This window comes from Monodon monoceros, unplaced genomic scaffold, assembly GCF_005190385.1.
Source record: "Monodon monoceros isolate NGI ecotype Baffin Bay Population unplaced genomic scaffold, NGI_Narwhal_1 Super_Scaffold_13, whole genome shotgun sequence".
Lineage (NCBI taxonomy): Eukaryota > Metazoa > Chordata > Mammalia > Artiodactyla > Monodontidae > Monodon > Monodon monoceros.
This window is the reverse complement of record NW_021703769.1, coordinates 3,830,521-3,854,646: the sequence shown is the minus strand read 5'-3', so window position 1 is coordinate 3,854,646 and position 24,126 is coordinate 3,830,521. Positions and strand designations below refer to the sequence as shown.

At 51.6% G+C, this 24,126-nt stretch overlaps 1 protein-coding gene across 3 annotated transcripts; it reads left to right on the top strand.

Moving 5' to 3' along the window:
* Window positions 1–181: 181 nt before the first annotated feature.
* Window positions 182–22,444, top strand: EDN3 (endothelin 3). Of its 3 annotated transcripts, XR_003793241.1 has the most exons (6): window positions 182–411; window positions 1,043–1,331; window positions 17,681–17,854; window positions 18,968–19,048; window positions 19,424–19,442; window positions 21,905–22,444. XR_003793241.1 is itself a non-coding variant. In XM_029221264.1 (5 exons), exons 1-4 carry the CDS (start codon window positions 360–362, stop codon window positions 19,011–19,013), a joined length of 561 nt encoding a protein of 186 aa, XP_029077097.1. In that variant the 5' UTR covers window positions 182–359; the 3' UTR covers window positions 19,014–19,048; window positions 21,905–22,444. The 3 variants fall into 3 exon arrangements, 2 of the variants coding, with proteins under 2 accessions (XP_029077097.1, XP_029077096.1); XM_029221264.1 differs by lacking the exon at window positions 19,424–19,442; XM_029221263.1 differs by lacking the exon at window positions 21,905–22,444 and having other exon boundaries at window positions 18,968–19,432.
* The last annotated feature ends 1,682 nt before the right edge of the window (window positions 22,445–24,126 follow it).

Sequence of the window (24,126 nt, the reverse complement as noted above, 5' to 3'; positions counted from 1 at the left end):
GCCCTGCGCCTGGCCGGCTCCCCCGCGCCTGCGAGGCGACCCCCGTGCGCCCCGGGTTCAAAGGCCCTGCGCGGCAGCTCCAGCCCCTCCGGGGGGCGGGGAGGCGAGGGGGGTGGTGCGGGAAGCAGAAGAGCTGGAGCCCACAGCCGGCCAGCCCTGCGCCGGGATGGGTAGCGCGCTCTGAAGTTCGAGACCGTCGCAGCCAACTCCTGGCCGCAGCCCGGGACGCAGCCAGCCAGCGGCCGGCCTCGAAGACCGCCTAGCCGGAGGGCGAGGCCCGCCGTGCCCGGCACGAGCCCCCTTTCACGGCCACAGGCGTTCGTCCTCCGGCCCGGTGCTCCCGCGGCCGATCGGGGTTCATGGAGCTGCGGCTGTGGTTCCTTTTCGGGCTCGCAGTGACCTCTGCCGCAGGTAAGCGGGCGGGGCGGCGCGCGGCTCCTGGCGCGAGCGCACACAAAAGGACCCCGGGACGGGCGGGGCGGGGGGCGCGGGGAAGGGGGCACTGCTGGCAGAGGCCTCTGGCCCCGGCTCGCCACCCCTGCAGGCGCTCGGGGGGCGGGCTGGGGGGGCAGAAGCTGAGGGCACGGACCCCCGGGGACTCGGGAGGTTGCAGCCCACACGCAGGCTGGAGACCCGGGGCCCGGGGCGGACTTTGTCGATATTTCGTGAAGTCGGGAACTTTTCCAAAAGTTTGCAAACGATTCAGAAACTGTGCAAAACGACTGCACAGTTTTCCGAAAGCCTGCACAATGCTTGCACGTTTTCAGCGGGCACAGATAGCTCGCGCGCTGCGCGGCGAGAAGAGCTCCCAAGCTTTTCACGAAGTGTGCACGCAACTTGCAAACTTTTCGGAAACGGCGCGCCTAGCTTTGCACACTTTTCCGAACCTCGGGCGTAGCTTGGAGACTTAACAGAAAGTGCCATTAGCTTGCAAACTTGGCAGAAAGTTTGGCTTCCCCCCTCCCCTGGGTTTTGGGGGATGGTGGGTGTCCGGGGCCTGCACCCTCGGCAACTCAGGAGCCCCTCAATCTGCCTTCTGCAGGATTGGTGCCTCGCCCCCAGCCTGGGGACGCTGGCAGGAGCGGCGAGCCCCGCGCCCCCTCTGCCGCCAGATCGGAGGGGGACGCAGAGGAGACTGCGGCCACAACAGCAGTGCGCGGTCCAAGCCCCAGAAGCCCCGGGCAGGAGGAGGGACCTGGTCGGTTTGGGGAGCAGGCGGCCAAGGGGGGCCCTGTGCACCACCGAGCCCGGCGCTGTACATGTTTTACCTACAAGGACAAAGAGTGTGTCTACTATTGCCACCTGGACATCATCTGGATCAACACTCCTGAGTGAGTCAGCCCTGGGGGCGGAGGCTCCTGGGCCAGGCCCCTCTTCACACTCCGGGATGACCTGGTCCCATCCCAGCCTGGTCAGCCCAGAGCCCGCCTGGCACAGCCTTCAGCCCTTGCTAGGCTCTCCTGCCAGCCCAGGTCAGGTCTGCAGGTCAAGGGTGTGACCCCCATCCCCTCTGAGGGTCTGGCCCAGGAGAAACCCAACCCCAGAGTTTCTGATCCAGTGGAAGGGCGAGCCCTCCCTCTGAGTGAAATGAGCCGGCCAGAGGGATTAGACATCTGAGAAGTCCCTCTGGGAGGGAAGAAGCCCCGAAAGTTATCTCCTGCCCCAGGGGCTAAGTGGGCCTGGCCCCCCTTGCTGACCCTGCCAGGCTCCAAGGAGTTTCAAATTCCTTGAAATCAGCCTGCTCTCTAGGGAGCACAGGGGTGGGCTTGGCAGGGCCTCTTGGAACCTGCCCCGTAGGGGTGAAATTCCATGGGCTTCAGGCTCCTTACCTCCTGTGGGGGCAAGCCCACGGGTCCTCCCCAGGCTGGCTTCTCCTGCCCACTGTCACCCCCTGCCCCGGACAGCTCCCCCTTGGCCCTTCCGGTCCCTAAGAGCTCTCTTACTGCAGGACCGAGACAGTGACACCTGAGTTAGTTGTGGGGTCTCCTTGCTGTAAAGCTCACTCTCTCCCGAGGCCGTGGGCAGCGACTCAATTCAGGAACCCCTTCTGCAGAAACATCGTCCTGCAAACTGTGAAGAGGGCTTGACCTTGCTCTGGTCACCAGCCTTTGGACTTTGCCTTCCTGGTCTCTACAGTCTGGGACTTGGACCAGACGTCTCTAGATGTCTCTAGGTATTCTTGGGATCTCTTGGGCGTCCTGCTTGCACCTGACTAGGGATTCTTAGCCTTCCTGGAGCCCTTGGCCTCAAAGGCAACTTTGCCACTGTGTTTGGAGCCCCTTGATTCATGTCCTTCAGGGGTTCCTTCATTCTGAGCCATCTAACCTCTGAGCACCCTGGGTGATATCTCGATGGGCCTCACATACCCACCTTGTTTCACCGACACCTCGAGGATGAAGTGCAAAGGAGGGTGGACCTGGGGGGCCAAATGTGTTTCAAACCAGGTCGTGAACCCTCTAAGTGCATCTGGGAGAGGTCTGGAAAGTCACCCTGTTGTCCAGCATGGCAAGCAGGGCTGGCTCCAGCGGGGAGCCTGGACACGTGCACAGGGTTCCAGCTCAGAAAGACCCTCATGGTTTAAAGTGTATTGTTGCCATCTTGAAATGCTTAATCTTTTTTTTAAAAAAAATCGAAGTATAGTTGACCTACAATATCGTGTTAGTTTCAGGTGTGCAGTGGAAATGCTTAATACTCTTTGAAGCAAGGGCTCCACGTTTGCATTTTATCTCAGGTCCCCCAAAATGAAGCTGACCCTGATTGCAGAATTTGCCTGCCGGGCTGTGTCTGATCAGCTCCTGCACATACCGTCAGCCCACAGTAGGAAGGATGGGGCCAGGTCATAAAAGTGATGTGTGCTGGGGAGGGACTCTTGGACGGGCTGTCACAGATTGCCTTCTGTTCTCAGACAGTGATCAGGGTCACCTTCTCCTACCGTCCCCATCACCCTGACACTTGTCATTTCTGATTCTTATCTTCCTGGCATTGTCCTCTGACCAAATTAGCTTCACAGAACCCAGGACTGAGGGCAGCCTTGGTAGGAATCCCAGGCTGTGGGTCTAGAAGGAGAAAGAAGAAAGCTAAGCAAATTTGGGGCAGGGGGGCCTTTGCAGAGGAGAGGAGGGGATATTTGGAGACCACCTTAGTTCTCTGCCTGTTGCCAAGCCCTGAGCACTGGCTGCGGGAAGCGATTGTCGCAAAGCCCTGCGACCTGGTGGGAATCCTGCCTCCCAGTTCTGAGCTGTGGTGTAGGGCCCGAGATGAAGCCATGGGTCTTTGGCTTTTTCTAGCCAACTTGCTAACGTTCCCCTCACAGCTTGATTTACCTCTTCCCCTCTTCCCTGACCCTGATTCATTTTAAACACTAGGGGGAAAGGATTAAATATGGTGTTTGGGAGTTTCGTGAGCTACCCGGGGAAACAAAAAAAAATGACAATAGCCAGGCTTGAGCGTTTTGAAGTCAGACAAGCGACATAACTTTTATACGGAAGATGTTCCCGGATGGTCTTTCTCTGTCTTCCTTTCTTTTCCTCCTCCCTCCCTCCTTCCCTCTTTCTTTCCTTCCATCCAAAAATTCTCTGTTGATATATGGACAGGTCCACTGGCAAACTTTAAAACATATTGGATAAGATCGTGAAGTGAGGAAATGGGTTTTAGGGAACTTGGACCTTTGGAGAAATGGAAGCATCTGAAGAATGACTGGATTGAGCTAAACGGACGAGGGTAGCGCACACCGAGGGCTTTTCCAGCTTCTGCCCCCCACCCCTTAGCTGTCACCCCCTCTTCTTTAGCAGACCCTCTTGCTGTCTCGAAACTTCTCCAGGGTGTGAGTTGCATCCCGTCCCCACCGCTGGCTATGCTGGGAACCCGCAGGGGTCTGGAGCCTCAGGCCTAAACAGAGAGTCTTGAACTTTGGGTGGTTTTCAGCTTCTGGTGTCTTTCCTTCTTCTGCCCTCTGGTCACATGGAGGCAGAGGCAAATATCCGGCTGTATCTCGGAAGGATGCTTGCAAGGTTGCAGGCATTCTTGGAGAATGGTTGTTTTGGCTGCGTTTAAGGACCCAAAAGCTTCAGGAGGGATGCTGTAGTTACTGTATCTCACGTGGAAAGTGAAGGCTCGAGAGACCAGCTGCTCCCAGAGGTGTTTTCTGGGTGTGAGATCCAAGTTCTCTGGTTTCCCCACATCCTTCTGCACGCTTGGTTCTTCCAGACCTGCGTTCGAATAGCACCCAGCACGTAGTAGATCTCAGTAACGCTGGTGACTTCCTGTGAGGCCCTTGTCTTCGTTGTCACTGAGGTTCTGTCTGCGGGTCTTTCTCCCACAAATGAGGCGTGCTGTCCCAGGGTATGTGGGTGCTGCCAGAGGTCTCACATCCCTATAGACGTGTGCAGGAATGTGGATTTTCCCAGAGCTGTTGCCCATAACTTCCATTGTTTCTTCCAGAAGATCTGGGACCCCAAAGAGAAATGAACCAAGTGCACCCTGGGCACTGCCCTTCTCGCCCCTGGGGAGGCGGCGGAGATAGCAGCTCACCCACGGGACAAGGGATGCTCATGGCTCTCCTTGGCCACGTTAGGAAGCCCCGCCCCTACCCTCCCCCCAGCAACCCCACTGTTGCCAACAAAAACAAAAACAAAACTCCACACCAGAGAAAAACACATCCCGTCTTAAGGCCATGGAAAATTTGCCGAGAATAAGATAATAAGGAGAGAAGTAGGGACAAGTAGCCCATGTGCTTACATCCCTGTGCACTCGGGGTTGTTTTCCATGAGAATATACTTCAAAAACAGGAGTGTCCTATGACATGGTGGGGGATTGTGTCTGTCAGGGTCTCCAGAGAGATGGAACTAATAGGACGTGTGTGTGTAGGTATCTATGTGTATATAAACACACCACACACACACACACACACACACACACACACAGAGGAGCTGATGTTGCACTCTTCAGTCTGAGGCATCCTGGAGGCAGAATTCCCTCCCTGCTCAGGGCACCTCACTCCTCTCTGCCCTCTCCTTCACCTGATTGGATGAGGCCCACCCACGTTATGAAGGGTGATCTGCTTTACTCGACGTCTACTGATTTAAATGTTAATTGCCTCTAAAATATGCCTTCCTGGCAACATCTAGACTGGCATTTGGTCACATATCTGGGTACCATGGTCCAGCCAAGTTGGCACATAAAAAATTAACCATCACAGAGCTCTCAGTGCTAATGGTACCCCATAGCAGGGCAGTCCCTCTGCACCTGCCACTGTACACCTGGCTGTGGAGTGAAGCCACTCACTCCCAGATGGCCAGTGGAATTAGCTGCAGGGCCCCCAGCAAGGAACCCTGCTCTCTTCCTCCCCACTTTTTTCCTGAGAATTGAGGGAAATTTCCATCTGTTAAATCCCTCCAAGGACATAATGAGGGAGGCATTGTGATGCTGTGACAGTGACCATGTTTCCAAACAAAAATCCGAGCCACATGGGCTGACAAGTAGGAATGTATTTCTGGAAAGAGCAGTGCGGGATGTTTGGAATCATGGCTGTGGTGGAAAATCTGGGCTCTGTAATCTCGTGGGAAGACTCCAGACCCAGGAGCTCTGCCCTGTGTCCTGGATGTGACTCGCTGCATGGCCTGGGGGTGGTGCCACCCTCTCCCTGTGCCCCTGGGTAAGTTGCAGACATCAGTGTGGCTCTAGGATGGTGACCTAACAAGATGATCAACCTGGCCACACTGACTCAGGAATGACATTTGTCTCCCCAGAGAAGCAGAGTGAAAATAATAATAACAAAACATTTAAATTGTATTTCAATGTATTCTACCACAAAAAGGCAACAATTCCACAGACTCATCTTTGCTTCCTGTGTTGTTCAAGAGAAATATGCCAGCACGTTTCTAAGAAGGGACATTTTTGTTTTTCTGTATGCGGGCCTCTCACTGTTGTGGCCTCTCCCGTTGCGGAGCACAGGCTCCGGACACGCAGGCTCAGCGGCCATGGCTCACGGGCCCAGCCACTCCGCGGCATGTGGGATCTTCCCGGACCGGGGCACGAACCCGCGTCCCCTGCATCGGCAGGCGGACTCTCAACAACTGCGCCACCAGGGAAGCCCCAGAAGGGACATTTTAAGTTTGAGAACATCCCAGAGGAATGGATGGGTCTGGTTTGCAGCCTCCCACTGATGCGGGGCCAGCTGCCCACCCACCATGTGATTTCAGAGACCCCAATGACAGTCATGTGACCCGTGAGTCAGGACTGGGAGCATCGCTGCTGGAGATGCAGCTTTTGAGGCAGAAGGAAAGTCTTTCTGAGCTACGTCATGACCATGTAGACGATGGTGATGATAGTGACAATGGTCCACACTGATGCTGACCGTGACTTCTATGAGTAAAGATGTGTGAGGATGACATGAGAAAGCGTGAGGGGCATTCTCAGCACAGTGTCTGGACTCTAGCAGACACTCAGTACCTCAAAGACGTGACCACGCAGATAACTGTACAGCCCCTGGGGCTGCATGACCCTTCCTGCCGCCCTACCTGCCGTATCCCACTCTGTGACTGGAGAAGCCGGTGACTAGGTAGCTCAGGTCCTGCTGAGGTCGGCTTCCTTGGACCCTCCGACTGGTCTCGCGCTGCTTCCTGCAGTAACGCTGAGGAGCCTGCCCCCGGGTACCTCAGTTTTTCCCTACTCTATGGCCCTCGGTGTGCGGTCTATTAGCATCTGATTTGCATAAGGTTTACAGACCCTGGGAAAAGGTGTGTTTGGAGGACTGCTGATAAGTGGCTTGATAAGCGCTCTGGTGGCCAAAGGTTGTTACAGGCTTGATGAGATTTCTTTCTGCCCTTTCTGCCCCTCCTTTCTTGCTTGAGTCCTACCTACGTTGGTAAATAACTAGAATTTGGGGCAACAGGGCATGGTGCTCTCGGAAGGCACCGCCCTGGGCTCCCTTTGCTAAATGGGGAGGTGGGTACAGTTGAAGCAGGGGAGAGGGAGGGGGTCTGGCATTTCAGGATAATTCGAATGATCTGTTTAGAACTTTTTTGTTAACTGATGAAATCTTAGTAAGGGTGAGTCCAGCAACATAGACACAACGCTTTGCAGTCGTTTCCCAGGCACCCAGCACCGCCGGGGACCTGAGTGTGCGCCACTAGGAAGGGATCCCAGGAAATAACTACGGAATCTGTTTACAAAAATGGTAAATAAATAAGGACACATAAGAAAAGACTGTATCAGCCGGACTAAAAGTGATCTTGAACTCAGGATTCTGACTGATCATGGTTTGACGCTCTGAGTTGTTTCCCTCCCGTGCAACCATCTCCCCCTTGGAAATCTAGTAGATGTTTACATCCCAATTTTGAGTTTGGGTAGCAGTAGCTCAGAACATTTCACGGCGAGATGCGTCTTTCAAATTTGACGGCCTCGGGGCTAAATTTCAGAGTTTGTTGGCAAGGTCGGCTCACACAAGGTGACCTTCCGGTTGGGTTCACTTGGACTGAAAGTCCCCTTTTCTACCCCAGAGTGGCTGTGAGGAGGTGAGATATCCAGGGACAGAAATGGGTTCGTTGAAATGCAGCTGATCCTGACTGGATGAGAAAGAGGCTTGAGGCTGGAAGGCAGTTTGATTTGCCTCCAGAAAACTCGGGGGGGGGGTACGAAGAGGTCGTGACCCTGCATGACCCTGGAGGGAGAATTTAGATTTCTGCTAGATGAAAGGGGCATTGCAGCTAGGAACTTGGCCTTAAATGTGAAGGCAGATGAAAGGCTCTGACATCTCTGGTGCGGTATATTCCTGCAAGAATTTAAAACAAAGGAAGCTGGGGAGCAAACATTGCTTTCATTAAGGGGGTCCCACGGCTGGGTCGGAACTCACAGGGCTTTGTAGCGCCAGCTCTTCATCCCGCTCCGGGTTGGCAGCATCTCAGCACGTCCAGTGGGGCTGCCTGGCTGCCTGGGGCCCCTTTCCTAGCTCCAGGTAACCCCGTGCCACTGACGCTCAGCTTTGGAGCACATAACAAATAGATCAACTGTTTAAGAGGGAAATGACCTCATCTCATTCTAAGTCATGTTTCGGTGGAAACAGAGACCTCCTTAAAATGGGACACGTGTGCGCGCGCACGCACGCACACACACACACACACACACACACACAAACACACACACTTTCCCCCTATTTGGGATAGGAACCAATTGTATTTGGAAGGAAAATAAATCCGGGCAATGGCCACAGTGTAGATGAGCTGCCGGTCCAGACACAGTTCGGGGGTTTCTAAAGCCCTGCTCTCCGGCCAAGTCTCCCAGGAATGGACAGCAGGCTAGGGCATCCCCTGGCCTTTCTCACGTGTCCCAGCTCAGAATCTCAGGAGAGCCAAGAGCTTTGGGAGAACTTGGCAATGTTCAGAGCCGTGGAGACACAGGTCTTCTCTTCTTTTATAGCCTCTCAGGGCTGACTTAGCAGGAGGCCTTAATAAACAGTAACACTAGAACAGGGCAGCCAGCGAACCCTGTGCACGGCCCAGTAATTTAAAAAACAGAAACAGATTCACGCATCCATGAGAAAGCCTCGGAGGCTGATGTGGCCGACGTGTTGTGATCCTTTGTTGCTCAGTGATGGCACGAACAGCCCACAACTTGGGGAGCGGCCAGCAGCTTTGCCGAAAGTCAGAAGCAAGTTGGCAAGAGAGCAGAGGTGTCTAGCTTTTCTGGGTTTTTCTAAATCCGATTTCCGTGCGTTTCTTGCAGGGTGGAGAATAGGGTGAGGCTCATGACCCACTCTTTCAGGTGCAAACTTGGAGATGTCAAAAAGTAAAATAAAACTTAATGCGATATTTTTAAAAAGTCAAAATTAGTGCAAAAATCACTCGTCATAATCAACCAAATATCGACATTTTTAATAAAGACAGGATCTGACCCTGTGCTTGGTTCTTGTTTGGGGATAAAGCCTGTCTCTCTAGAGGGACTCAAGTCTTCTTAGTTTGAGGTCAGCAATCAAGTGATCAGAGCTGCCACAAGGATGCAAACAATTAGATTAGGAAGAAAATGAGTGTCTTTATTTTTGTTGCCATGGCGAGCATGTCTTCGTTCAGTAGGATTTTTCCTTCCGTAAGATGAAGTCTCCTGAAAAGTAGCAACGGTGTCTTCTCTTGCTTTCTGTGGGTTATTTAAAGGGATGTGTGATGGTGTCTGTATTTTGTTTTAATCCCTGTACAGATACCCCTCATTCTTAAAAAAGTACCTGCTCCTTATTTCACCCCTTCTGTTTCCACTGCTGGGAACTATTTTGAGCCACATCTGTCTGCAGCTTTGCATAAAGCTATAATGAGGCCATGCCAGACAGACGTGGATTGCTCGTGCCTACATTGGACCTGGAATTCGTTAGGGTCACTGGGGGTTGGGGAGAGAAACTCTAGCCTAACTCATATGGACGCATTTGGGTTGTACCAGATGGAGGGGAAACCAGCTAATCTGTTGGATTCCATAGATGGCTTCATTCTCCAAATATTGCAGGCGTTTGTTGCCCTAACTTTTTTTTTTTTTTTTTAAGCTGTCCTTCTTGGAAATCCCACCCCACACACCGAACACAGAAGGATTTTTCTGCCGTTCTCCCTTGCTTTGACCACTGGTCAAATATCCTTCATTCAGAGCTCCTGTGTCTGCATTAGGGGAGGAGGATGCCGTGTCCAGGGAGCCGATGGGATGAGACAGCCTGTGGCTTGGGGGTGATTTTTAAGCTCAGTTATGTGGCGGTAGGACGTCGGAGAGTCCTACTCTTTGGACCAAAGCTTTCTAAATACAGTTCGTGAGATCCTGGGAATCTCTCCGCTTGGGTGGGGTAGAGACCCCACATTTCATTGTGGTTTAATTGCTGGAGTGACGGGCTGGGCCCTGCTCTAGGGTTTGTGCTGTTCGGAGATGCTCAAGTAACAGTGAGGGCATTCGGGAATCTCTCGATGGAATTTGGAGCTGGACGGAACTTCCGGAGAGCCAGTCATTTCATTTCTCAACCCCAGAGAGAAGCCACTCACCTAGGGCCTCTCAGGGAGCTAGTCTTCAATTTGGGCCAGAAACCTGGGCCTGTCTGCCGAGGGCAGCCTCTGGTTTTGTCTCTGAGGCCTCATCCATCCGGGCAGCCTGGTTTCTTCCTCATGTGTCTGTGGAAGTTACTATCAAGACGTGGTTCTTCCATTTCTAGTGATCTAGAGACCATATTGTCTCTAGAAGAACCTCAAAGAAGGGCTGATTGAGGACAACGATAGTGAAATCCAGTGACTCAGCCAGGAATTCTGTACATTTGCAGACTGGTCATGGCCTAGAAGAAATGGCCAATTGAGACCTCCTTCCCTCCCTCCTTTCTTCACATAGCAGACCTTTGTTATTGAGATGCTGAGGTATTATTGGGCACCCGCTCTGAGCCAGGTACTGCCTGGGCTGCCCTGGGTGCCGAAGCGAGCAGGCAGAGACCAGCTGTTACCAACCCCAGGGGACAAGAAGGAAGCCACACCTGCAGCACAGGTGAGGAACGCCCCCATGCCTTGGGTCCGATTGATGGAGAGTCAATGTTCTCTTTGAAAATGTATGTAATTCTGGTAAAATTCCCCAACAACCAAGTCCTGGATAAATTCAAAAGTCCTGGGTTGTGTTTTTTGGGGGGTGGGGTGGGGGGAATGTCTTAAAAAAATTAATCTCCAACCCACAGCACGTTGCTCGCTCTTTTGATGTTTCTAAATGCTCTGGGGCCATTGGCTATTTCTGAGGCTGCAGGAGGACTTTCCCCAGTGCCGGGTGGTGGAGGAACAATCTGCCTTGGGATCCTCCCCCTTAGAGATGCGGGGATTTTCTGCACTTAGAGATGCAGGGATTTTCTGCAGAAGTGAAGCTACAAATGGTCACTTCACTTTATGTTGTTCGTGAGCATGAAGTTTGTGGCGTATCCTTTAGAACCAGAAAGCGTGTGTGTGTGTTTCTGCTCACATAACGAGGTCAATGAGGAGATGTATTCTGGCTGTTTTCCTTCCTGGAGATTGGAAGGGCACCCAGTGGTTGTCTGGCACAAGGCCTGTCCCAAGCAGACTTTCACAGGCGTTTGGTGAGTGGACAAGGAATCAAGTCACTGGAGGGTAAGCCTTGTGAGGTGGTCAGCCAAGTGTCTGGGGGCTGGGCCCTGAGCATCATGGGGTCATCTGCTTGCTTCCACCCGCCCAAAGTGTGATCCAAACCGAACATTTCACAGTGGGCATACCTGGGAAGAAAGGATTCCAGCCAGCTCCGTTGGCTGGGTTTTGTCCTGATTCGGAACCTATTCTTTTGTGTTTGTTTCCATGAAGAAAATCTCTACTTGTCCTTGTCAGCTGCAGAGACTCTGGGTCTTTCTATGAAACCCAAGAGATCATGGTTGCATCCATCCGGAGAAAGTGAGTTCCGGGGTCAGCTAGAGGTCACTGGTTGCAAGCAACAGAAACCTAGTGTTGCTAACACAGCATAGGAGTTTACTGGGAGGACACAGCGTGGCCCACAAACTGGGAGGGAGGGAGAAGCAGTACCAGGCTTAGAAAGGAGAGGTGCCAAGATGGGACTGGGGGTCCCAGTGGGGGCACAATCGAACAGACAAGGCAGGACAGAGCCACCTGGCAAGTAGCAGCTTCAGAGTATTTTCTGACCTTGAATTGCTTTGCTCAGGTGTCTTGGGAGGGAGAGGGTGTGATGGGCCAGCTTGGGTCACCTGTTGAGTCCTGAGGCAGGGGAAGGTGAGACTGTCAGTCAACAGTCTCTGCAGGACCTCACACAGGGAGGGAGGGATAATTCCCCAGGGGAAAGATAAGCGATTGGATTCCAGGAGACAAAAACAACCAGCGTTGATCCCAGGCTCTAGAGAATTGTGGGCTTTTAAGTCCTTCGAGAGGGGTACTCCTGTCTCAGAGCTGGTGTTTCCCTCTTGCCTCTACGTCTTTGTGCAAAGTGGCAGTGGGCGGGGGGTGGGGGTGGGGTGGTCCACTAGATGCCTGTTGGCGTGAATGGATGCTTTTATAGACCTTTGAATATTCAGCCACTTCCTGTAGTTACTTCATCCTGTCTTACTCTTAAACAGAGTTCTTAGCTAGCAGTTTTTTCTGGCTAAGGTTACAAAGACAGTCAGTGAAGTTGATCCACACTTTCTTCCTTGCCCAAGAAGATATTTTGAAGCTTGAGAGAACAAGTGAGTGGTGTCTTCTAAGGAAGGAATTTAATAAAATCTGAAATCAAGCCCTAGTTAGAAAGCATGTTGGAGTCTCGAAGTTGATTCTCTGGGGAGTGGTGGGGGGCAGTATCTAATGACTGCTGGTGCCTGGTAGCTGGGGCTGCTGCCCCTGCCTGTCTGCCTCCCCCTGGGAAACAGTTGTTCCCCTTCCTGTCGGCTGCAGGACTGGTCATCAGAGTCATGCCTTCTGTACAGTGTGTCCCAAAGGCGATCCTGTCCTTGCTTTCCCTTTCAGCAGGAAAAATGTGAACCAGAGCATCAACTTCATGTTCTGACCGTGAAGTGAAAATGTTCTGTTTGTTGGGGAGACACTCCCGAGAACCTAGGCTTTTTGAATTGATAATGACAGCACCTTTATTTGTAAAAATAGTAGCAGGTGCTAATTTTGTCACCGTGGCACGTGACCTGTCTGGCTTTGCTTTATGGGACAAGCCACTAGAGCAGGGCTTGTAAACTTACATGCCCCTGAGGGCTAGACAGGTGAGAGAAGTAAGCAAAGAAGGACAGATACAGGGACTGGGGCCAAATAGAGAGCTTGAGCCAGGCTCTGACAGTATCACTCAGCTCCAGACACCTGCTGCCATGTTAGAGTGTGGGGTTGGAGCGAGTATAACTTCCAGTTATACAAGAGAAGCTGGAAATTGTGATGTTTATATGAAATTTTCAGATTAAAGAAAAACCACCCTCTTTTGATTTGATGAAGCCCACAAAAATGCCAATTTGCTAACCCCTGTACTAGATTAAAACTGTGTGTGTACAGGGCCACTGGTCTGTCTCGTTCATGGATGTTCACCCAGAGTCTAGTCCAGGGCCCATACATTGAAAACCACTCCACAGATATTTGTTGAGTGCTATTCAGTGTTGGCGGGGGAGGATATGAAAACTGGGTTTTCAAGGACAATTTGATAAACTTTCCTGAGAATTTAGAATTTGGCCAGTGAAGCTCCTTTTGCTGCTTCTAGCTGACCCTTGTGAATATCTGTTTCCCTCCTTTCACTTCAGGGACTGAAGCCAATTTTCCGATCAGAGAGATGGAGATGGTTGATTCATTTAGGAAAAGGCAACACTGAACTTAAAAACAGATTCTTAAAAGAAACATTCAACTTTCCTTATTTAAAAACTTCTTGTAGAAAGAAAGAAAGTTCTTCCAGTGTGATGATGCAGATGAACCATGAATACAGGAGATTTGGAAGTTTTTAACACGTATTTAATATTTATGTATGACACATGGGAGAAAATGTTAAATGGTAAATATGACTCTGGCACCACCATCACTGATCAACTAATGAATGTTCTGACCACATATGCTGAGGACAATTTATTATACAAATACACACAATGCTAGACATTGCCTATGTGAATGTTTTGGGATGTTTTGTCTAAGAGCACTTGGACTCACCTTCTCATCTGCTTCTCTTTTGTTTGGAGCTCTGTGTTATAACTGGAACATTAACAGGTGGGAGAGCTGACTACTTTTACAAAGAATTGTGTTCTCTAAGCCCCACTGTAAAACACAGGCTAAACCACAGGTCAGATGGTGTGCTGGTCAAAGTTCTCAGCCGATTTAACTTCATTTTCCTGGTTCCATCATTAGGTCCTTCCAATTCACCGTTCAAGAAACATTCAAGAAATGATAAAGGTACCAAACCAACTAAAACATGAGTGCTTATTGGGTAGACAGTGTAGAATGATAGACCAGCCAAAAGGAAGCCTGGCAAAGAATGGCATTTCTGTGCCCTGAGACACTCTGGGTCCTTCTTACCTGTCTTTATTACTTAGGCACACATCTCAAACGCAGTCCTGGTAGATGGGGTTTTTCTGCCTGGTACCACTCACTTGAATTCCCAGACCAAAAAAGCAACAACAGCAGCCACGTTAATTTACCACTAGGAGCTCTTCGCTAAGCATTTCTCATGCAGTGCGGTGTCTCATTCAGTCCGTCTGACAGCCCTTTCATAGATCAGGAAACTGTGGAGCGGGTGGAGTGCTCATCATGTAAGTGCTTTACAACATCATAATGGGATCACCAGGTAACCTTTCTCTGTGCTCTGTGCACCTTGCACATACCTGGGCGTATTGGCTTGTCAGGTTTCCTTTACCTGTACTGTTTTCATACAGCAGTAGCATGTGAACTCCTTAAGGCCTTTGTGCATCCTTATCACACTTAGACTGATACCAGGGAGATACAGGCAGACCTTGAAAATGCTGTGGATTTGGTTCCAGACAGCCTCAACAAAGTGAAAAAGCAAGTCACACGAATTTTTTGGTTTCTAATGCATATTAAAGTTATGTTTACGCTACACTGCAGTCTGTTAGGTGTGCAATAGCATTATGTCTAAAAAACTGTGTATCCCTTCAAAAATACTTTATTGCTAGAAAATGCTAATCACCATCTGACAATGCAGGGTTGCCACGAAGCTTCAACTCATAGAATCCGTAATATCTGTGGCGCGCAGTGAAATGAGGTATGCCCAGACAGAGTGGATGCTTGGCAAGCGTTGGAAATTCTTTGTAATGAATTTTGTGGTCATTGAATGTTTTAGGTTGGAGACAATCCAGTCTTGTTGGACTAGTTTATCTCACAATCAACAACCAGTTGCTTAATTAATAGTCTTCGTTTGCTCGGCCTTGTGCTGGGTCCACAGCAGGTGCAAAAGAAGTACTCTTGAGGAGCTGGTATCCACTCTTAGACCTAAAGACACCTAGGGGCTTCCCCGGTAGCGCAGTGGTTAAGAATCTGCCTGCCAATGCAGGGGACATGGGTTCAAGCCCTGGTCCGGGAAGATCCCACATGCCACGGAGCAACTAAGCCCGTTGCGCCACAACTACCGAGCCTGCGCTCTAGAGCTCGCGAGCCACAGCTACTGAAGCCCGCGCGCCTAGAGCCTGTGCTCCGCAATAAGAGAAGCCAACGCAACGAGAAGCCCACACATCTCAACAAAGAGTAGCCCCTGCTCGCCACACCTAGAGAAAGCCTGCACGCAGCAATGAAGACCCAACGTGGCCAAAAATAAATAAGTAATTAATTTAAAAATTACATATATATAGAAAAAAGAAAGACACCTGCCCTGGCCCTGTGGCGTAGAGGGTGCCTCTGACCCTCCTCTGGCCATATCTCCCACCCCATTGCAAGGAGTCTATGAGACTGAAAGCCATATACCCCTTCTTCTAGACCATGTTCCAGGTATTCACCATCCTGGAATCCCTCTACTCAGATGTCCCTGAGCCCACTTCCAGGGTCTGATACCCACGGACAGAACAGGGCTCCAGCACATCTCCCAAGGCCTACAGGGTGGTCAAGGGGCAGCTGCTTGTGGGATGGGGGGTAGATGGAGCTTGGGCTGCCATGTTCCGACATGGAACTCCAAGGAGCCCCAGAATCCTAAAATCAAGCTCCAACTTCCAAGGTGTTTTGAAGCTGAACTCTCTTATTTAAGCACTTATCAGATTGATTTAAAAACCTTTAAATTTTTGACCTATGGGAGGTGGGCCTTCACTGGACCTGGAACTCTTGATGGGGGGTGGGCCATCTGTGGTCTGAACCACCTCTTAAGTCCTCTGGTTCATAGATTTCTTCATCCCCCACCGGCTTCCAGGTCAGCCAGCGGAGTGCACACCTTGAGCACCTGGGGCTTGGAGCAGGGGTTTCGTGCCTCCGTAAGCATTCTTGGAAAGTTACAAGGGCTCATTTGCATACTAGCTCCTCCCACGAGGCTGCTGGGAAAGCGCTTAGCGGTTCTCTATTACCAAATACCGTGTCGCCTTGTTTCCTCACTAAAAACACTTTGTGCGTTTGCAAAGTTGAGTGGCTCTGCGCACACAAATGCCTGATCCACTGACAGCAATTTCAGAATTGCAGGTCTTGCTGTTGATGGAAAAATGGGAGCCTTGGTTGTTATTCCTTGTGTGTAATTTTCACCAAGAAACGGGGGTGTGGGTTTAATGTCAACACCTAGAGATTTAATGTGGCCCTGTTACTGGAAATCTATACCTTTAGCCAAATCCTGCCTCACCACAATGTCTGTATTGTTTTGCAACCTCACCCCCACCCCTATTTCCCATTCCTGAGAAAAGATGGGGTTTTAGCCAAGGTTCAGCTCAGAAGGGGACTGGCCCCCGCTTGCTTTCTCCATCCTGTGAGCACAGACTGCTCAGTACTGGGCCTGCTTGGATCCAGGGAAGCCATACAAGGCCATTTCTCAACTCACTTGGGTGGGAGGGAGTGGGGAGAGGGGAAAAGAGAGGGTGGGGTTATGGGGTTATGTTCTTAGCTCCAGTCTCCTGCCCAGCAGGGAGCAGGTCCATTCCAAGCATTAGGTCACGATGGGGCACCCCCCCCCACTTTGCCCTCACCACCCCAGAAAGGCTCCATGGCATGTGTTTCAAATTAAAGGAAATTCAATTTGATGCTATTTTGAAAATGCACAGAGAATGTCAGAGCCCCCTTTGAGGTGGATGATTGGTGAGACTCCATGGGGCTCACAGAAGCCAAGGTGGTTGATCTTGGGAACTAGCAGGAAAACCAAGCCTTATTGGAAAAGCAACTTTTGGCCACACGTGTTTCCTCTAGTTATTAGTAATCTGTCCCCCAAATCCTGTTCAGTAGTGCTAATGAATTAAGCTTATGCTTTTAACTTTTTCCCACTGAATTGCCTGGCAGTGGCCTCCCATCCCTGGAGAGCAATGGTTTGGATGGACACGAGCATCAGAAACAGATGTAAACATTTATTGTTTCAAATGACACTATCACCCTCATCCCAGCTCCAACCGTAAATGAAACGGGTAAACAGTTTCATAAGAAGACTTTTCCCAAGGTCAGTTCTGTCCTCGGCTGAATCTCACAGGGCACAGAGGGTTCCCCTGACGTTTGTGGCTTTGAGGAAGCTGTGTTCAGGGGCCAGCATATGTCTCTAACGGCCGTAATTGGATTTGTCCTATTCCAGTTAATACAGACTATAAACATGATGTGCGCACAGAAGAAATTTGGTGGCCAGCAGGGTGGGAGCCAGGGCCGGCCTTGGGCTGCGGGTCTGGAAGGCGTCTTACTGGTCTGGATGGCCAGGCTCAGGTGCCACTGGCTCAAGGATGAAAGCTGGGACCAGTGTTCAGGGCAGCGGGAATGTCAATGTCAGGGGTTTGAGTGCTGGAAGGAAAACCAGAACTGCCCTGGAAGGACCCGGGCTGGGAGGCGTGCTGGCCACAGTTGGGTCTTCAAAAGACTAAAAACGCATCCACCCGGTGTCCGCTTGCTCCCTCCGCAAGAGGGCTGGCTGCTGGGAGGATGTAGAGAGGCCATCGTCCATCTCCCCAAGGGCCTCCCCATCTTTCCATCCCGGCTGCCCCAGCCCACTGCCTGGGGAGTACGGGGTAGCGGGGATGACGGATTCACTCCAGAGGTTTCCCAAGGCCCAAGGTGCAGGGGAGGGTGTGGATACCAGTTCTCGAACCTTTCTCTGTCCTTTGCAGACGGACTGTGCCCTATGGGCTGTCCAACTACAGAGGCAGCTTCCGGGGCAGGAGGTCGGCCGGGACCTTTCCGCGGAGCTCACAGCCGTCGAAGGGGACGCCGCGCTGCGCCTGTGCAGAGAGCGAGGACGCCGCCTGCGTGCATTTCTGCACCTGGACCCCGGCTGCCCGCGGGTACGAGCCCCTCCCCGGACCCTGGCTGCCCGCGGGTATGAGCCCCCTCCCTGGCTTTCTGCATTTCCAGAGATCGGTTGCCCTGGGCCATGTGGGTGCCGCAGGGCACTGCCTGTTCCACCCGATGCGGTCCTGCAGGCGGGGGTGGGTGAGTGTGGGGGCGGTGGGGGGGGGGCGCGGGCTGCGCACAGACGGTGCAGCAGCCCCGTCCCTTCAATACCTTTCAAATCAAGGCCTTTAACACGGCCACGGCCACGTCTGGCCTCCAGACGTATTTCTTCTGGATTGCACAGCAATTTGCCAAAATTTGAATAAGTTGCCAACACTTTAAAATTGCAGAATCACCCCCCTCCTCAACAAATGCATATTTTAAGCTTCTCCAAAAGTAGCAAATGGGACCATCTGGTCTCACCAGCCCACATCCCCTCTTGGCCGGATAGGCTGGAACCAAATAACGACCACTCAGGTCCGAGTGGGACATGCAATGTCCATTCACCTGTGTCACTCATCGTCTTACTTGGTGGCCCCCCAGGCCCCTGAGTTTGAGACCCTGTAGTCTGCTCTAACTGCTGGAGAGAAGCTTGTGAGTCAGTGTGGACTTGAATAAACAAGCAGACCCTAGGTGCGACCCGTGTAGCCACTTAAGCTGGTTTTTACTACTCATGCCCCTTGCTCCTCCTTTTCTTTACTTTGGGCCAAGACCCATCAACCCCGCCAGGCAGAGCTGCCTTGTAAAGCCTCTTCCAAGAGCCATCGCTGGTGGGATGGGACCTCCAGGTGCTTCCTGAGCAAGTGAAACGCACAGGCAGGGGGGGCTTCCTATGCAGCAGGTGCTGTGGTAGCCAGGGGCCCAGGATCTGCTGTCCAGAAGCACCAACCACATTTTTCTTCCTGGCTCCTTAACATCTGATGAATGAGTAGTGTGGGTGGAGGCTGGACTCTGGTAGGAATCCACCCACCGTGTGCTCAGCCTTCAGAAATTGTGCCTGAGATGCGGACCTGGGGGACCGCGCTCATGTTAGTGGGAAGAGGAAATCACTCCTAACCGGATGCTGAAGAACCAGCTGTGTGGAAATGTGGGTTGATTCATTCAAACCAGCTCTCTCCCCACAGGAATTCAAGGACGGCACAAACACCTGACAAAGAAGCAGGAAAGTAGGCTGGCGGTGCTGCCGGGGGCATGTGTCCGAGGAGGTGAAGCTGCTTTCTGAGTCGCTGCCATATGGGGGGCACAGAGGACGTGTGGGGCGCATCTGGTCTGTGCGGGCCGCCAGCGGGACACCGCGTGTGGTGGGCATCCACGGGCAATGGTGATTTTGGTAGATTACCCCTGGGGACAGAACAGCCTAAAGCTGTGGACAGCCTGCCCTGCGTCTTAGGAGCTGAGTCCTGAGCTCCCTGTAGCTTTTGAGCAGTGTTGTCCAGCCCTGGATTTCACCAGGTCTGGACAAATCTCACCGATCACTGCTTCCCAGAGCCCCTGCAGGCTTATCTATCGGTGCCCATGTTGCCCCTCTGTTCCCATAACAATTGGTGGTCTCTACAAAAAGAATCATTTCTTCTTTTCAGCCGCTGATTCTGGACAGAGGTGAATTATAGCAGCTGGGCACCAGGCCCTCCGAGTCCTCCGGCTCATTTTAGGAATTTTTTTTTTTTTAAACGCACTTGTCTTTTTGTATGATCCTGAGGGTTTCCTGCAGCGCAACGGGGTTTATTTGTCATTCAATCGATCAGAAATCGTTATTACTGAGTCGCCTGCACATCTACAAGGGGATGGTAACTGATGTTCATAGTAATGGCCTGGGGGGGGCGGCTTGGGGTCCTACAGGATCTGATCAAGGGAGGATTAAACCCTGTTTAGTATCCAGGAGGCTTTCCAAATTGGTGGCAGATTGCTTTGAGTCGTCTGGAGAGGGTTCTGTCAGCATCCACAATGAAAATGCAGAGGAGAGGCAGAGACAGACCCCAGGAGAGCATGAATTAGGCCCCAGCTGGTCCCCACTTTGCCTCTTCTTCCTTTTTCTCCTCTTCCTCACCCCAAAACCAAACCCTTCTCAGCAAGGGAGGGACATGATTAAAACCACCATCCATCATGGCATTTATTCAATTCAGCAAAGATTTGTTGAGCACCTGTGATGTGCAGGGCACCGTCCTAGATGCTGGGGACACCACAGGGAATAAGGCAGAAGGTCAGCCTTCCCGGCACTTAAATAGTGGGGGAAAAAGATAGCAAACCAATACATTAAACACAGAGTGGGGCATATGAAGGAGAGCAGGAAGCAGGATGGGGGCAGGAAGTGTTGGGGGTGGTTGCAGCTTGGGTGGACAGGGGTGGTCTCACTGGCCAGGTGACATTGGCATAAAGAACTGGAGGAAGTGGGGAGGGGTGAGCCAGAGGGATGAGAGAGGGAAGGGGATGTCAGGCAGCGGAAGGGTAAGTGCAAAGGCCCTGTGGTAGGAATGTGCTGTGCTGGGTGTGTTCTAGGAAGGCAGCAGAGGCCAGCACAGAAAAAGCACTGGTTGCTTTTGCTGTTGGTGTTATCATTGTGTTGGATGTTCAGGAGATGAGAACGGTGGCACAGATGTCCCACTGGGGCCTGGAAAGGTGCTTCTTCTAGGTCTTTACGATGCATGTCAAGCTCCTGTAAGACGTTTTACTTGGGAAGAAAAAGTCTTTCCTTATAAGCCCGGTCCCTACTTTCTTGCAAGACTCAAGTTAGTAATCTCCAGATTGACATTCTCAGAGTGGAAGCTGCCACCATCCTGAGCACGCGGTCATCAAAGATGGGAGCAGACCGTGGGAGAGAGAACTCGCCGTGGCCACGGCAGCAGCGATGATTGTATTCACACCTTCCCAGGTGGATGGCAGGCTCCGAAATTGCCTAGAAGCGCTGGCGAGGAGGTTCCGTTCAAAACAGGGAACGGGCTAGAGATAGGCTGGGGAGACGTCTCCTCTTTCAGCCAGCAGAGAGCTCTTCTTTTGTAACAGGCCTCTTTTTTTTTTTTTTCTTTTGCCCCCCCTTTTCCGAGATAGGTTAAAGTTAAGGCCGGACAAAGCAAGTAGGCTTTAGACCTCCACCATCAAATGCTTGCCCGGGGAGTGGACCTCCCCGCCTCCCGGGCTCTGCCTGCCCTTTCAGGAGCCCCCTGGGAGAGGGTCCTGCAGCAGGAAGCCCTCAGTTATGGCTCCTGCTGGGTTCACATTTCCACCTCTTTGAGGACAAGAAATGAGTTTTGCCTGGGGGAGAAAACCCACTCAAAGGGTCCTCACTTAACAATACAGCCCTTCCCCAAGAATGCCCCATCCAAAGACCCCAGTTTCCCTAATGGGTAAAACGATCCCAGCTGTGCCCTGGGGCCCGACGCCCAGGGCTCCGGTTTCATGCAGGAAATTGTTTGCGGAGAGGTATGGCACGTTGCAAAGCCACTTCTCTTGGAGAGTAAGTGGACTTCAAGCTAACTCTTTGCAAATGTAAACCCTTGTCCATGTTGGAACAGATGCAGGCCCTGGCAGGAGCATGCCGACATCTGAGCCCTCACACGGGGCAGGCATGGGGTGTGAGCCACTGAGGCCGCGGGGCGTCAACTTGAGACGCGGATCACAGCTGTACAGGTTTGATGAGTTTGAGGCTTAGAGGATTTAGACAGGCATTTTCAGCTGTGCTTGGTGCCACTAAAAGAATGTATCTCCAAAAAAATAAATAAAGAAAGAAAAGAAAGAAAGAAGAAACCTTGATGTTTGTGATAAGAGGAGGAAATTAACACCTGCGTGTTTTGAACCCCCTGGCGTGCCGCAGAGAGACCTCTGTGCCCGTCCCAGGTAGAGGATGAGCAGTAGACCCAGTTGCCTGGAAGCCACTGTAAAGGCACCCCCAGCTCAAGGCTATTAAGGTGATATTTGTTTTCAGGAAGAAATGTGGGTCTTTGGGGGAATGGCTTGAAAATAAGCTGCAGACACAAAGGCTTTGTAAGTTACGTAAATCTCTCTTTATCTATGTAATTGGCAACAACTGGGAATTGTAACACCTGACAGTTCGCAATCTCTTTCAGCGGTGCTCTAGCGGCCACGCTGAGATTGCTGAGCGTCTGAAGCTGATGCAGTGTTTAGTCATCCACGGGGATGGGGAGAGGCCGCCCCCTCCCCCGACGGCAGAGAGATAAGAGCCGGCATTTTGAGTGCCTGCCGAGGTCCTGATGTGATGGTGGATGCCGGCCGGGGTGCTAGCCTTGACCAAATGCTAAATTTTCGATGAGTATATCCTAAGCGTTACAGGTATAAAAGTGAGTGTCACAAGGAAATGGAAGGGACTGATTTGCCAGCAGGATGGGGTACAGTTTAGAGAAGCAATTATTTATTGTGAAACTGTTCTCTGTGTCAACTCCTTGTGGCGGATGTGTCCAACGCAAAGCCTCTGTGCATAGAGAGATGTTCGCTTGTGTTCTGAGTCCCGCTCAGAGTCCTTAGGGCTTGAAGCACATTTTTTAAACACCTGTGCACTGTTTGTCTCTGTGGCAAGATGATATCTCAGAGAGAAATTCATTCATTGTGCTAACACAGAAAATACTGTCAAATGCATAATAAAAAAAATCTCAAAGTTTGCTCTGATGTGGGTTTTTCTCGCTGATGTGATATGCATGGTTACACGTCAGTTTTCCGTGGACCTCTGGAGAGGACAGAAAAGAGTTATCGTTCAGGAAGTAGATTCCTCTAAAGTCAATTATGGAGCAAGATGGGTGAGGGGGCTGCTTGAATTTTGAGGAAGGAGCGGGATCTGGAGACCACCCAAGGAAGATAGAACATTCGGGGTGGTTGGGAAGAGATAAATCTGGGGAGAGCGTTGGCTCCTTCCCCGGGCACCATCCTGGTCACCTTCGTAGCGATGCATAGCTTTGTCTTCTGTCCCCAGAGGCACGGACACGTGCTGGGCAGGATTCCAGGGAGAGGACGGTCATAGCCAACAGCCAACAGTGGACCTTTGCAGCCTTTCCGATGGGCTCCCTCTCTCCCTCCCTCCCTCTCTCCCTTTTGAGTCAAGAATTGGAGACCATCAGAGGCAGGGAATTGGACAAAGAGACCCAGCCTAAACGCCAAGAGAAATCCAGTATTCTGGGTGGGTTTGATCACGTCTAATCTGAGAAAGCCCAAGAGACTCTTGTTTTAATTAAACACATTTTAGAGAATTTTGACTTTGATGAACTGATAGAGTTGGGTACTGATTTATCCTGTAGGATGTGAAGCCGCGCAGGAGGAGCTGCCAGTGTGCATGGGGGGGGTGCTCCTCCCGGACCCTCAGCACTTTTAGCTGCTGCAGATCCAGAGAGAAGGAGGAGGGCCGAGGAGTCCCAGGAGCTGGGAGAGCAAAGCCCCAGGGTGGTGGGCGTGTCTGGCATCCGGGTGGAGGAATAGAAGGGGAGCCCGACGAACTGTGGGTAGGATGGGCTACAGGATTTACAGGGCCCCGTGCAAAATGCAAATGCAGGACTCCTGGTGAAACCGTGGGTGATCATTAATTGAATCCATTACACCTGTACCCTGCTTTCACCATCAAGGTCGTTTTAATTGTTGCTACAAAAAACGTGCTTGTCCTCCAAGGGGCACGTAGCCTAAAGAATAAATTTGTCCAAGTTGTTTTCCAAGAACTTGGAGTCAGCTGTGTCTAGTTCAAGCGGAGCCAGTTAAAACTGGATAAGACCACCAACCCTCCAACTGGGCATGTGTGAGCGTCTGCTCGGTGACCTTTTGACGTCAGAGGGCTCAAGTCTCCACCCTCTGATTGTGCTAAGCACCTCCATGTTTTAACGTGCAGAGGCCTGAAGCTTGGTTACATCTGTGCAGAATGACAATTACTGCACCTTTTTCCAAGCACCTTCTCCACGCTGCTCACGGCCCCCACGCCTCAGACCACCCTGCTTCTTCATCCCCAAATACCCCAAGCCCCTTGCCTTCAAGAAGGGGCGTCCGGGACTTGGTGTCCCATCTCCTCGCTTGGCTGCCACGTGAGTAAACTCTTTCTTTGCTGCAGACCTTCGAGTCTTAGCATTTTCGCTTGTGCGTCGGGCAAAATGAACCTGGTTCGGTAACGCTGGGTCAAAATTATTGAGAATTTCAAGACGGCAACAGTAGAACCAAGCTGGGGGCCTTTCTAGGCACGGGTCTATCACCTGCCCAGTTTGCAGGCCGGGGAAGCCCAGTGGAAGGGGCTGTTCCGTCTGGAGACCTGGCTTTGCCACCAAATCCCCGAGGGGAACCAACCTTAAACTGAGCCTCACTT